We start from the raw sequence: 15,407 nt of genomic DNA, 5'->3' as shown, positions 1-15,407 counted from the left end.
TGGGGGTCCTCAGTACCCAGAGGCTGGCCTAAAGGGCGATGGGGCACGTCTATATTCCTGGGCAACCGGGGAGGGGGAGCCAGGTCCCTAAAGGGGGCGGGGCAGGGGAGGGGCCGCCTCCCTCAGGTCTAAGGTACTGCTGTCAAAAATCATACTGAAATGTTGGGAGACGTCACCATGAGAATTTAAGGGAGATTCTGAATTTTTCAGAGAAGGAGATTGACTCCAGTTAATATTAAGTAAAATAAAGGCTTAAAGATATCCTGATTAGTACCACAGACTGAAACTCTTAGCGGCATTCCTGGTGTAGCTGTGCCAGGGTTTCGTGTCACTCTCTGGGATTCGTCCTTGGTCCAACAATCCTCTCCCGTGGTGGAATCCTCCCTGCAGTTGTAGATGAGGATCACCGGCCATCCCTTGCCTGCAGCCAGGTCCCTGGGGCCAGGCAGAGCTCTCGGGCGCATGGGGGAGCCGGGGCAGAGACGAGCGCTACCCAGAGCTAGAGCAATCGAGGTGGAAGCAGGAGGCGGTGGCCGGGCCCAGCCTGACGCAGTGGCAGGAGCAGGCCACTGCTGGGCGACCAGTTCCCAGTACCAGCAGTCCCTCCGCCTTCTTCCGAGGCACGAGGCACGGGGCTCGGGAGTGACTGCATCTCACGCCTGCTTGGGGATTACGGGCTGAGGGCACCCTTTGCAAGGGAGACCAGGCGGAGGGAGGCACAGGAGCGCGCACACTGGGCGGAGGCGGGGAAAGAGCTGGGCGAGGCGCTGGAGAGGAGGGAGAGGAGGGGGAGGAGGTAGGAGGAGGAAGAGGGAGGGACCCGCCCGCTATGCTCCAGCAGCCCGGCAAGTGTGGCTGCTGGCTCCTGTCGCCAGTGCCGTCTGGGAGCTGAGTCGCACCCAGGTGTTCAGGACGGTGGCTGCTGGAGTGTGTGTTTCCCTGAGGGCGAGCGCCGAGCAGAACCGGCCCTGAGCCTCTTGCTCGCTCCTCCTGGCTGCGGTGCATGTTCGCCTCCTGCCACTGTGTGCCGAGAGGCAGGAGGACCATGAAAATGATCCACTTTCGGAGCTCTAGCATCAAATCGCTCAGCCAGGAAATGAAATGCACCATCCGACTGTTGGACGACTCGGAGATCTCCTGCCACATCCAGGTGCGGGAGCCTGGGCGCGAGGGAAGTGGGGTTCGCCTGGCTGTGGGGAGCCCTCTGCGGGTGGGCGTGCGCGGGCAGCTGTGTGGAACCTACCCCAGGGCCTTGCTAGAAAGCCAGATTTCGGTTCCTCTGCCTCTTGAGGCTGGGAGCTCTACCCAGAGATGGGGGCACTGTTCCCAGCAGGCGCCAGGAGAATGTTATCCGAGCCCAAGCCCCTTTGGGTATGCACGCTTGGCGCTAGGCTGGCCGTGTCCAGGCTGGGAGCAGCGGACAGTTTTCCCCTGGGGATAAAAACCCCTCTGCCCCCATCCCACCAGGAAATGGGAGTCCCGAGAACCTAGAGGGGCACCTTCACATCGCCCACACTTCATTTCTCCTTTCCTCCACGTGGAGAAGGCAGTCACTCCTTTTTCTTTTCTGCACTGGGGCTCTTAAGGTGCCATCAGACCCAACGACCGGCTCCCTGCCAGCTCCCTTCCCTTGGCCTTTACTTCACGGCGTGGTGGGGGTAGGAGGGGAGGAGGCTGAGAAGTTTCTTGGGAGGGAGAGAGGTTGGGCAGCCCCAGGCTCCAGCCTTGACGGATGGGGCGCACGCTGCGTGGAACTGGAGCTACCTCAAAAGGAATCTGGGTGTTTCAGAGAAAGAAAAAGGGCTGTGAGGCCGGCAGAGTTGTTCAGGGTTCAGGGGCCTCAGCAGCACCTGAGTCCCGGGGAAAAAGTCGCCCCTTGGAGTATTGGTGGACATACATATGCTCCTGCCCAAGCTGGAGAAGGCGAAAGTTGTTTAGGCAAAGACAGCTTTGCCGGCAGCCCCATCCTTGGGTAGTAACTGCCCCTGGGCTTGCAGGAGAGCTATTATGAGCTGCAAGTGTGTGTTATCCGTGCATGTATATGTAGGCAGGTGTATACCCTCTCCCAGGACCCACGGGCAGCGCACAATTTGGAGAGGTCCAGTTTGGACTCACCACTATTTGCCTTTGACTTTTGAATCTATTTACTCTGGGATTTTTCTTTTCTTACCTACCCCAGTCTTCAGTGAAGCTCCAGGACTGAGCTTCAGATACAGGGCACCCTACGCAGTTCTGGTGAGAGGTGAATGGGGGCAGCATCTCCCAACGACAGGAATGCTTCTGGGCTGGGTTAACTAAGAATGAATAGATGAATGAATGAAAGGTCTTTCCCATTTACTTTTTCTGGTGAAACCTTGTGACAGGAGGACAGCTGGACAGTTTCAAGGCAGGAATGTGGTGCCCCATGATCTCCCAGATCTCCCAGGAAAGTAGGCTGCCCCTAAATTTTCTAGAGGATCTTGAATTTCATTCTGAGCTCAGTATTGCTGCTAAACTTACTAATAAAAAGATGAGCAGGATAAGCAGTTTTTCTGCTGCCACAGAGTTGGTTGCACAGAAATGTTTGGCATGTACTGTCTTGTGATCCAAAGGCAGTTTGTTGTTGCACTTTGCTTTACATCATAAAGTGGATGTACAAGTCTTTTAATCCGTATTGAACATGTAGCTAATGGAGGGGCCAGTAGCAGGGAGTGGGGCTGTTGAGTCCTTCTTTGCGCTGTCCTGTGCCCACTTGGATTTGATGCCACTGTTTCTGTCTGGTTCCAGACTAAGTCTTTCTTAGAATAGATAAGTATTCCTCAAAGACCTGCATTTGTAGTCTGGCGTTCTAGGAAACAAAACTGTAGCCAGTCTAATGACAGTTGGAAAGTTAGACTTTGTATGGCCCAACTGATGCCAATGTGGTTAAAATGATACGATCTAAAAATGTTGATTTTGGCATTGCTTAAAGTCAAATGTTTTATTTTGTGGCACATCTTTCTCTGCCCCTTCTGCCTCCAAATGGTGATTATTATTTAACCAGTTAAAATGAATTAAAATTTTTTATTTTGATAATCATGAAACTTCTTAGAGCGTTCCAAACCCAGGAATTAAAATTGTACTTCTGGTTATAAGGTGACACATACACAGAAACACTCTTGCCATTTGTTTAGAGGGAGAACAAGATGCCTTTTTTTTTTTTTTAAAGAATCTTTCAGAATCAATGGTATATGCCCTGGGGAAGCCATCTTTCCTTCCTTCCTTTCTTTCTTTCATTCCTTCCTTCCTTCCCTTTTTCCTCTGTTCCAGGTAATCACAAAAAGCATATGGACTGTTAAACAGTGTTACACACACTCTTCCTTAACAACTCCTACAAATTGTGGGTTATGGAATTTTTGAAAAAGAACAGCTTTTACATATTCCTTTTCCAAATTATGTAATTTTGGCAAATCAAACTTTCAAACAAACAAGCTAATGGCCCAGTCTGAGCAGCTGGATAGCCAGTTCCGGTTGGAGATGCTGAATGTCACTAGTTCAGTCTGTTTTTATATGAGGTCTGGGATACTGTTCCATCATGTCACTGGTGTGTGATTGTTTATTCTAGGTAGTGCAGAAGAGGATTTCCAGATAGACTATGAGTCAAAAGAGAGTCTAGGGCACCAGACAGAGGCCTGGAGAAGCGAAGGAGTTACAGAATGCTTCCTACTGGGCTTTTCCAACTGAGCCAACCCTTGAAGTCAGGAGACTGTAGAAGGAAGGACATGGTGTAGTTCTAACCTGTTTCATTCAATCCTGCTGCTTCAAGTAGAGTGGAGTCCTAGCATTCTTTCCCATTCTGTCCATGTTTTCAGATGCTAGTTTGGTGATTCACAACTCCTTCTAATGAACTTCTCATTTTTTAATAATGACTTTTATTGAGTAAAATGTAAGCTTTTCAGATTATTATTCATTCTTTAGCAAAGCCTGGTAAGCATGATCAATAATTATTGGGAATTTGGATTTGGAATTGAACAGAAATCCCAGCATGGTGCTTAGAACATAGTAGTCACTCAATAATTTTTTTTAAAAAAAGGTGTAGATTGGATCCTTTCCTTTCTAGACTGTTAAATCCATGAGGGTAAGAGCATTTTGTTGTTGTTCATCAAGGAGTCCCCAATATGTAGAGTAGCACCTGGTATATAGTATGTGTTCACTAAACACTTGCTGAATGAATGAGTGTCCAATGTTTAATCTAGCTTATTACCTATCAACATGAGGCTAGAATGACAATATTGGATTTGGAGTCAGGAGCTATGTGGTTTAATCATGTTACCAAGCAGTTATGTGGCATTGAGTGAGTCATTTTATATTTGGAATCAATGTTTCTTCTCTTGTAAAATAAAGGAGCTAGGTGAGATGGATGGTTTCAGTTTAACAAGTCTATAGTTTAATTATTACCTAAGACCAACTACATTGCTGTTGACAGATTGGTTGTATACACATCATCTCACATAATTTTCATAACTATCCTGCATTATTACATTTTATTGGTGTTATTGAGTGTATCTCAAACTTATAGATATAGAAGATGAGGTTCAGAGACAGTAAGCAATTCAGGTCACATGGCAAGTAAGTGGATTAGAACCTGAGTCTTTTGACTCAAAATCCAGACCTCTTTCTTCTTTGTAGCACTGCCTCTTGAAACTTGAGAGTTAGGATACTTTTGGCTGCAAGTAAGACAGTAGCCAGGCTGAAGTGGCTTAAGTTACCAGGACACTTATTACCTTACCAGATGAGAAGTCCAAAGGCATGGAAGCTTCAGAGTTGTTCAGCAGCTCTGCATGGACCCAGGCACTGTCTGGCTTTCTGTTCTGCTGTCCTGCGTGCTGGCTATGTAACTACAGTCATCATGATTGTAAGGTGGCTGCAGTAATTCTGGATGTCAGTAAGGCACTACCACATCCACCACATTAAAGGGGGCATTTCCTCATCCATTTGTCTAAGTCATGGAAGAACACCTTTTCTAGAGGCCCCATGAGTCTTATCATTGGATCCCATAGGCCAGGATCATGTCATATACCCATGGCCTTTCTGCAAAAAAGTCTAGGAACAGGCAGATCTGGTGTCTTCACTTTTTACTCTCTATAGTAGGCAGCAGGATTTGCCAGTGTGGAAGGAAGGAGGTTTGTGTATGTGTGTGTGCGCGCGTGCGCACGCACACACGTGGTGGAGGGCAGGGACTGGCTTTTGACTAAGTAACCAATAGTGTCTTTCAGAATAGGTCAAATTGAGTTACAATGATTGTTATAATAAAATTATCAGAAGGGTTTAATAAGATGCTATCTTAATCCTGGCTTATTTTAGGCAAATTTTATCACCTTTGCATGATCAAATTTCAGAACAAGAAAAATTATTGGATAATCCTTTGTAGTTTGTGTTATTAAATGTGAGTTCAGTCCCATGAACTGGCGGGTTCTGGGCAGCCACAGCTGTCTTGTGCAGAGCAGGTGTCTCCAGTCTTGCTGAACTGACAGTATGGCAAAGTGGTGGAGACTTTATGTTCTAAAGTGGTGGAGACCTTATGTTCTGGAGTGCTACTTGTTTGGGTTCAAACCTTGACTGTGCCATTAATTAGCCAGGTGACTTTGGGCATGTCACTGTACCTCTTTGGGCCTCAGTTTCCTCGCCTGTAAAGTAGAGATCATAATGACACAGACCTCATGGGTTTCTTGTAAGGACTCCATGTAGAGTATATGTCAAATACTTGGATTAGTGCCTGGCCCAGAGTAGGAGCAGAAAAAATATTGATAGTTATCTTAATATTATGTGCAGGTATATTAGAAGTAATCCCAAGTACTGGGGAGACTTTGGCTTAGAATCTAATGTCTTTAAGCCCAAACTCCATCACTTTCTGATTGTTCAAGACCTTAAGCAAGTCACTGAGCCTACTGTTTTTCATCTGTAAAATGGGCATAATAATTCCTCACTTGCCATCTTCCCCTGGGGTGTTGAGATCATGTATATAAAAGCATGGTATAATTGTTAAAATATCACCCAAATGTAGAGTATTATTTTAATCAATTTATTATTATTTTTAAAAAGGTAGTAGTGTACTGCTCCCCAGATTTCTTATCCATTGGCAGAGGAATTGGATGGTCACGTGCAAACATACATATGTACTAAATGTCAGGCCCCATGATAATTCTGCTGGTGAAATTCAAGCTAGATTTAGATGACAACCACACCTTTTTTGTTAGTAACAACCCAATACTTTCTCTGTCAAACTCATCTAGAATGCCATTTAGAGTTCACTGAAAATCAGACACAAAAGGAATAGAAAGGAGAGACAGTTTGTTAAATAATGTGGACCAGTGCTGACGTTTTTAGGCGAGAATACATGGGCCAGCTCTTTGTATTAAGTATATTCTCAAAAATAAAGTAATCTTATTTCAATGGTCTGCAAAGATCTTATCTCCTGATGTCCTCAGAGCAAATGCAAAGTGTATTGACTGTGGGGAGAATGAAATACTGTTTGCTCCACGTCATTTGGACACTATATCCTTTGGATGCTTTTAACGTCGTCTAGCAAATTCTAATTCAAACTGGCATTAACATCAAGCACATATACTGGCTCATGTATCCAGAAGTCCTGAGTTAAGGACTGAATTCAGGGACTGTCCTGCTTTTTGTGATGGCTTTATCTTTGAACTGATATGAAAAGGTTGTAGTAGTTCCAGTTGTCACATTTTTATAGGACGCCATTCAGAGGGAGAGAGAAACTACTTCCAACTCAGCATGCGAAACAGAAGTCCTGCTGTCATTCTGATCGGACCTCCTAGGTCACAGGTCCACCCCTGAACCAGTGACTGCAGTCAGTGGAAGGGAATCTTCTAATCAGCTTAAGGCAACCAGAACTTGGGCCTGGAACTCGGGGTGGAATCTTCCTTCTTGGTGGTGTTCTGCGTGGAAGAGGGATCAATATCTAAAAATCAGGGCTCTTTTTAGAAAGGAGGAAGGGGGAAGGAGGAAGTGGCTTCTAGGAAGATAACCCACCATATCAACTCCAGGTGCTTTGTCTGGGTGAGTGGTCCTCAGAATAGGTCTGCAGACCCTGGAAGTCCCTGAGATCATTTCAGAAGGTCTATGAGGTTCAAACTATTTTCAAAAAAATTCTCAAAGTGTTGTTTACCTTTTTGGGGTAAGTTTTATTGAGATATATATAATACCATAAAATCTACTCAATATGTACAATTTTAATATATTTACAGAATTGTGCAACCATCTGCACAATCAATTTTTAGAACAGTTTCTTCATCTCCCAAAAAAGCCCTGTGCCCTTTGGCAGTCATAATCCCATTTCCTCTGCAATCTTCCAGCCCTAGGTCACTACTGATCTACGTTCTGTCTCTAAGAGTTTGTTTATTGTGGGCATTTGATACAAATGGAATCATATAATATGTAGGTTTTTGTGACTGGCTCCTTTCACTTAGCATAATGTTTTCAAGGCTCATCCACATTGTAGTCTATGTCAGTATTTCCCTTATTGCTGAATAATATTTCATTGAAAAGACAGATCACATTTTGTTTTATCAATTCTTCAATTGATGAAAATTTGGGTTGTTTCCACTTTTTGGCTATTATGAGTAGTGCTGCAGTGAACATTCCTGTACAAGTTGCTGCATGGACACATTTCATTTCTCCTAGGTACATACTTGGGGGTGACATTGCTGGGTCATATGGTAACTCTTTGTTTAATCTTTTGAAGAACTACCAGTTTTCCCAAGCAGCTGCACCATGTTACATCCCACCAGCAATATGTAAAGGTTTCCATTTCTCCACTACCTTGCCAACACTTGTTATTTTATGACTATTTGATTATAACCATCTTAGTAGGTATGAAGTGGCATCTCATTGTGGTTTTGATTTGCATTTCCTCAATAGCTTATGATGTTGAGAACCTTTTTCTGTGCATATGGGCCATTTGTGTATCTTTTTTAAAGAACTATTTGGATGCTTTGCTCATTTTAAAATTAGAGTTTCTTTTTATTATTGAGTTGCTAGAGTTCTTTATATACTTAGGATATAAACTCTATACAATAAATGATTTGCAAATATATTTTTCCCCACTCTGTGGCCTTCTTACTTTCTTGAAGGTGTCAACAACTTAAAAATTTTGATGAAATCCAATTTGTCTAGTTTTTCTTTTATTGCTCATGGTTTTGGGGCATTGCTAACAAACTGTCGTCTAATGCAGGTCTTGAATTAATGCCTATTCTAACATTTACAGTTTTAGCTCTTACATTTAGGAATTTCATTTATTATTTTATTGATGTGCAATTTATATACCATAGAATTCACAATTTTAAAGTGTACAATTCACTGGACTTTAGTATATTCACAACTTCATACAATCATCTAATTGCAGAACATTTTAATCATCCCCCAAATAAATCTGTACCCACTAGCAGCCACTCCCCATCTCTGATCTCATTTTGAGTTCATTTTTGTGTATGGTGTGAGGTAGGGATTCAACTTCATTCTTTTGCTTCTTATTCAGCTGTCACACCACCATTTGTTGAAAAAGCAATTTTTCCTCATTTAGTTGTCTTATTACCTTTGTTAATATGTTGTTTGCCTTTCCTTCTCTTATCTCACAATCGTACAGTGGAGTTTTCCAGAGGCTGCATGATATGTGATGTTGCAACACATTGAATGCAGAAGCAGATATGAGAATCCAGCTGTCTTCTAGTGAGCCAGACATTAAAAATATTCACAAAAATGTAAAACAGTGATCCCTTTCTCCCTTTCTTACTAAATTAGTTTTTATTTATAAATAAGTTATTTTTATAAAATATGTAACATGTTAATGTGCAGTGAGTTTATTGTTATTTTTAAGTGAGTCAAAATTGACTAAAAATTCTCAGCAAATATTGATATATACCATCCAAATAAAAGTCCTATAAATCCTCAACAGTGTAATGGAGTCTTGACACCAACAAGCTTAAGAATTGCTGGTTTTGGTGGCTTTCAATTTATTGAACTTCCCGAAAAATTAAAAAGAAAACCAAATAAAACAAAATAGAACTTCCATGCATCTTGGGCCTCCAAGATTGCAAGTTATAAGTGCCTGGAATGATATCAGTGAAATAAAAAGCACCCCATGTGTACACGGATGAGCATATGTATATTTAGAACACTAAGTAGTAATCATACACCTGGTGCTAAAAGTAGAGAGACGAGGCCAGGCTCTGCTGTAGTAAGCATTCCTCAGTTGCACCTGCTATCTGAGTTATGATTTTTCAACTTTAATAATTAGATAAAGCCATGTTTATTTTGAGACCCCTCTTTTGGTTATGGACTATGATACATTAGGTGTTTAAAATGTAAGCTACTTGAATCAGGTCCATTAGTCCCTTGAATTCTTAAGTTGTTACTTCTTTTTCCAAGTAGACATTTTGGAAAAACTTGAAAACATAGCAGGAATGGAAATATCAGAATCCGTGTTTCATGGAGAATCTGAGCTTTACATACACAAGTGGCAGCTCTGGGAGGGGTGTGTAAATGCTCCTCAGTCTCTGATATTCCAACGGATCTTCTGTGGTCTTGTTAAAATGCAGATTCTGATTCAGGAGGTCTTGAGGAGGACCCTGAAATTTGGCATTTCCAACAAAGCTTCCAAGTGATGTTGCCACTGCTAGTCTGTGAGCCACACTTGTAATAGTAAAGCATTTGTAGAATTTATCTTTTTTGTAATACTCTTCTTAATTTCCTTGAGGTGGGGACACTTGGGCTGTTATCCCCTTTGATAATGCCTCTCCTGGCACATTTCCCTTAGCAGATAGATGTTCAATGAATGTTTGAGTGACTGGGTGAGTGAGCAAAAAAAATCCATCTAGGTGTGTCTATCACAATAGCCCAAAGTGCTGATTAGGCACCGATGCCGGGGATGGAATGATCCCTTCGGACTCCCACCCCAGTCAAATCAAGAGGCTGCTTTTCAAACAGGATTTCCTGGGATGGCTGATGAGATGAAGTGTTGAAAGATTGTGAAGACATGGGGGCCTGGGGGTAGCCAGGGCCTTCTTGTCTCTCTGGGCCATACTTCCCACTCTTGCCCTCCTGTATCCTGAACCCTTGATGCCCCTGCACAGGAACTCTGGAAACTTCTCATCACAAACAAACCATTGTGTGTATGCTAGCAGTGCCTGGGAACTCCCCGAAGCATAGGGGGCCCAGTTGTTCTCACTAGCAGAAGTAACGCTGAGGGACGGTGACCCTGGAGGACAGTGAAAGGTGCATTTGAGGTGTAACATGAGCTCTGGGGCTGTTTACTTTGGTGATTTTCCCTGAAGGTGCAGGAGGTAAATGAGAGGACACTTTAGAAAAAAGAATAAAGCCCATTCTAAAAGGGAAGAACATTTGTATAGATTAAGAAATTATGGTTTTTTCCCAAAAGTAAATTAGTAAAGTTTTTTTAAATAACATTAATCTTATTTGGTAAACATTTAGAAATATCTTCTGCATGCCAAGCACAGAGCCTGGAATGGTAGATAAAAAGAAAATAAAATCAGCCATCAAAAGGTTCACAGTCATTTGTGGGGAGAGAGACAAGATAGTGATACAAGGACAAAATGTCAGAGGCAGGGACAGGTATATGCAGGTGGAGGACCAAGAGAAGGCATCTGTATCAGACTGGGGTAGCAAGAACTATCTGTGCTATAGATTAATCTTGATTAATAATGGAAAAGTGGAAGGCAACTCTTTGAAGAAGGAGGAAAAGGCATTACAGGAAAGGTGATTTCTTGCTTGGCATGAAATAGCATGATTGGATGTGAAAGTGAAGGAAGGAAGAATCTGGGGAGAGTCCTAGGTGGTTGGATTCAGTGACAGGGGTAATGGTGATGCCACTCCAGGAGAGACAGGACCAGCCATATGATTTTTGGTCCTAGTGCAAAATAAACATGGGGGAGGGACCTCTTGTTCAAAACTATTAAGAATTTAAGGATCATGACAGCAGACCATTACATCAAGTATGGGGTCCTTCTAAGCATAGGTCATATACCCATGAGGCTGGCCCTGAGAAGATAGAATAAAGGTGAAGCAGTTTGGTGGGGGAGATGATGAGTGTCATTGTGGGCATGTTGACTTTGAGGTGCCTGTAGGGTGTCTGAGTGGAGAATTTCCAATAGGCAGCTGGATATAAGGAGTGCAAGTCAGCAGAGCAGTCTGCCATGGAGACATAGGTAAAAGGATCTTCAGTGTTGGTGCAAGTGGTGGTAGAGTCCACGAGGCATGAATGAAACCACCGTGATGAGCCTCCCTTTTCTGTCTGTGTTTCCGTTTAGGTCATCCTTGTAAACCAAACCAGTGGGTGATGAGCTTTGGAATTCTTTCCAAGGGTATTTGATTATTTTCCATTTGTTAGGCTACTCTGACCTGAGCGAGAGCTTCCCCACTTTTTTCTGTCATCCATGGGAAAGCATTTTCCTGCTGTCAATCCTCATTTCTTTGCTTGGACTAGCAAATGATAAAAAGTCATTTCTCAGCTTTAAGGTTCTGAGTGACAAAGCATAGGCTTTTCACTCTAGGGAAGTTACTCTTTGAAACAGGGTCATGAACATTAAATAGATAATACATTTTAAAATTCTATTAACATGGTACAGCATTGAAGTAAACATGGTCTTTGAAGAGTAGGTTTGCAAATTATGCTGCAATACTTTATCCTTTATTTAATATTTATATCTCATATATTTTTATGGCAAATTTTGTTACTTAATTTCCAGGGGTTATTGTGAATATTAATGAAAATAAGTTCAAGTTCTATAAAACCATTAAAAGGGAAATCTAATATTAGTAACATAGTAATCTGGATCTTAGATGTACAACAGAGTTTTGTCGGAATACATCTATGTATGCTAAGCTTTGAAATGTGATTATTCTGTATCAGGGGAAAGGAGTTAGTATGTTAACAGGTCAAGGTTTGATTTATTATCTCCTGCAGCAGAAGCATAATTTGTTGCTTTAAGGTGCTAGGCCTTGACGGTAAATGTTGGTCTTGAAAGGATGGACTGAACCAGAGTCTTCACACACAAACTGTGAAAATTCAAATACAGTATCATTTACTAGTGATCAGTAATAACATTAAGTAGTCTTAAAAATAGATTAATCAACTTTATTAATAGAAGAGAGGATAAAACCTAATTAATAAGTTGGTTAATAATTCTTCCTTCCTGTTCCTAACTGATTTTATTTGGGGGGCCGGTCTATATACATATTACTATCCATCTTGTTCTGAAGATGATGCTAGTCCTTCTGATCTGCATCCGTGTGTGGGTGTTGGCTACAATGTACGGTGTGTTGCATATTTAGCAGTTCTTTGTTTACCAGCATCCCTTCTCTTCACTCACGTACCTCTTTATATCCTTGAGTAGTATGTTAATAGTGTGTATTATGTAGCTGATTAAGTTGAGATCTAGAGGTGTTACGTGATTTGCCTAAGGTTGCATATTTAGCATACTTAGGATGGAGTATGGTGTCTTGGGTTTTAGGTTTGCTCCTACTGTACTCAATATTACCATTATTTTAGTTTTGAATCTTCCTTGGTAGTCTAAATGATGTAATTCTTTTCCACTGACAACTTTCTAAATAACTCAAGGAAAAAACGTATACTGATCATATGTCTGGGTAAAGCAAGCCTATTGATCTCTTACAGCTGTCATCTAAGGACAGAGTTTTAGTTCTTCTCTACTTTCTTTTAGTCAGTGTGTAGCTCAATGTATATCTGAATGAAAATTGCAATCAACTTATCATGTATTTATGAATACTTGGCCATTTAACATAGCATGGTATGGCATGGTATAGACATTGCTTGTATTTTGAAATTTCAAATTAACACCCAAGAAATTGAAAATAAGAAAAGAGAAAGAATGAAGTTAACAGAATTTTCTATCTATTTTCTAAGGTAATTTACTTCTTAGTTTTGAGATTGACTCTGAAAACTAAAATGTTAGCAATCCCAGATCACGATATTTAGATGACTTTGAAAAAAATATGAAAACATGTTTTGTTGTCGTTGTTGTTAGGCACTAGCTACACCCTGTTGGACTCTCTTTGTTCTGAAGGCTTGGGCAGAAGAGTAATGATATCTCTGGAGTCAGGGGTAAAAAAAAAACTACTTCTTACCACCTGGAGCCTTGTCAAGGATAACTTCACCTCTTGTGTTCTCAAATCTCACGGGAGATGTATTTCTGCTGAGGGGCGTTGTGGTACGGAGAGGGGAGTAGGGGGATGGGGGACCTCGAATGATACCTTTTGTCTCCAAATTTGGAGACGTAGCTTCTCCCCAGGTGTAGATGGCACTTTCTTGGTTCAGTGCTGATTAAAACAAAAAAGAGCAGGAGAAGTTGTACGGTAATTCAAGGGCAGCCGTGAAGTCTGAGTCTGCAGTGCCAGCAGCAGTGTGGTAATTTGAGAATAGCAAATTAGAAGAACAAAGCAGATTTTAATCATATGCCACAGAGAGGAAGGTGGTTTAGTTTTATCTCCAAATTGTACTTCCATTAGAGAAAGGGAGGCTTTTAGTGCTATTATCCAATATTTATTGTTAACGATTTCTTCCTTCCTCCCCCCAGTCTTTCTTTAGTACTCACTGAGTTGGAAATGCCAGATTTTTTTCTCTGAATGTTTTGAGCAGTTATTAAATATGAAACATTTTCTTGATATTACTGGAAGTGGAGAGAGAATAGATTTTGAGATTTTGAGATTGAAGATCTTCTCCCTTTAGAAAATTTAGTCTGAAGGTAAAATTGAAGGTAAAGTGTCCCCTCCCATCTTTTCAGCCCTCCGTCCACTCATCCAACCATACATCTGTCAACCCACCCACCTGCCCCGCCACTCATCCATCCACCCACCTGTCCATCTGTCTATCCATCCAGCCAACAAACATTTATTGAGGACCTCTGTTAAGGACTGGTCTGGGTACCAGAGATACAAAGATAGATAAGAATATGGTCCTTTACAGTGGAGAAGACAGATAGATGAAGAGATTCAAGGTGGTACTATTATGATGGAAGGACTCACCAGGATATTATGGAGTACACAGAGAAGCCAACAGCAGAGCCACAGTATGGCTTGGGGGAAGATGCAGCCCTCCCTTAACCTCCAGTCACTTTCTTCCAAAGTCACTACTCCTCAAAAGGATATTCTTGGAAACAGATCACCATTATTTTCTTTTTTTTTTGAACTCTCATTTTGCTTTTAATTTTTAAAAAGATTTTATTTATTTATTTTTAGAGAGCAGGGAAGGGAAGAAGAAAGAGAGGGAGAGAAACATCCATGTGTGGTTGCCTGTCATGTGCTTCCTACTGGGGACATGGCCCCCAACCCAGGCATGTTCCCTGACTGGGAATCAAACTGGCGACCCTTTGGTTCACAGGCCTGCACTCAATCCACTGAGCTACACCAGCCAGGGCAGATCACTAATGTTTTCTGACTCACATTTAGGTAAGTAAGAACATCTCTAAGAACTTTGCTCTTCTTGCAAATATCCCATCAAAAACTGTATCTTGCTGAAAATGTGATTTTAAGAAAAGTCACACATCTTCTTCCCTAATTTCTACCAGATTTTCACCTTCAAATGTCTCCTATATAGAAATTCTGGAGCAGCCATGCGGGCACCTAATGCAGCCTAGGAAGGACAGGAAAGGTCTTATGGAGGAAACGATGTCTCAGATGAGTTTTAAAAGAAAACAGGCATTGTCTGGACCTTAATGGGGGAAGTGTGTTGAGGAGGGATGCCTGAATCTTTCTCAGGGAGCACTTGAAGTCCAAAGAAACTGGTTATAACCTGTTTGACTGTAATCTGTCATGTCTTGATCAGATTGCTATCAATTTCAACTGGTCTACCTGACCGTGGAGCATCGTCCAGCGAGCAATCTGCAGCGTGAAACTTCATAAACCACTTTTGACCACTTCAGTCACAGCACCTTCTCCACACACTGCACAAATCTTTCTTTGCGTTTCAGTTGCATTTTTACCTTTCTGGAAATAGTAAAGCATAATATACTGAAAATGTTGTGTATTTGCTTCCATCTTCAATAGTAAACTAGCTACACAAAAATTCACCAATTTTGATAAGATTTTTTTAATGCATGCTGATATGACAGCTGTCACAATACAATCTAACAAAATTGTATCAAATGAAATTAAAGACAACTAAAACCATCTTACAGAAAAAAACCAAATGAACTTTTTGACCAACACAATGCCATCTTTTCTCTTTAATAACTATTGTAGAGCACACAGTAAGAGTTCAAATAATACAAAAGATTATTTAATGAAAAACAAATCATTGTCTTACACCTCATATACTCCTCCAAGTTCACTACTCTCCACAACCTTTTTAGGTGCATCCTTCCAGAATTTTCTGTTTTCTTTCATAAAACAATATT

The 15,407-nt window shown here is 41.7% G+C and overlaps 1 protein-coding gene across 3 annotated transcripts in view; it reads left to right on the top strand.

Moving 5' to 3' along the window:
- Nucleotides 1–818: 818 nt before the first annotated feature.
- Nucleotides 819–15,407, top strand: part of FRMD3 (FERM domain containing 3) — a 264,153-nt gene continuing 249,564 nt past the window's right edge. For all 3 annotated transcript variants that reach the window (XM_045840802.1, XM_045840803.1, XM_045840801.1), the window contains exon 1: nucleotides 819–1,150. In XM_045840802.1, the coding sequence (XP_045696758.1) occupies nucleotides 1,004–1,150 (147 nt within the window). In that variant the 5' untranslated portion in view covers nucleotides 819–1,003. The remainder of the gene's footprint in view (nucleotides 1,151–15,407) is intronic.

The sequence above is a fragment of the Phyllostomus hastatus genome, unplaced genomic scaffold, assembly GCF_019186645.2.
Source record: "Phyllostomus hastatus isolate PE091 unplaced genomic scaffold, TTU_PhHast_1.1 phas_contig_34, whole genome shotgun sequence".
Classification (NCBI taxonomy): domain Eukaryota; kingdom Metazoa; phylum Chordata; class Mammalia; order Chiroptera; family Phyllostomidae; genus Phyllostomus; species Phyllostomus hastatus.
Note: the sequence above shows the minus strand (reverse complement) of the source record. Positions and strands in the feature narration are given on the sequence as shown.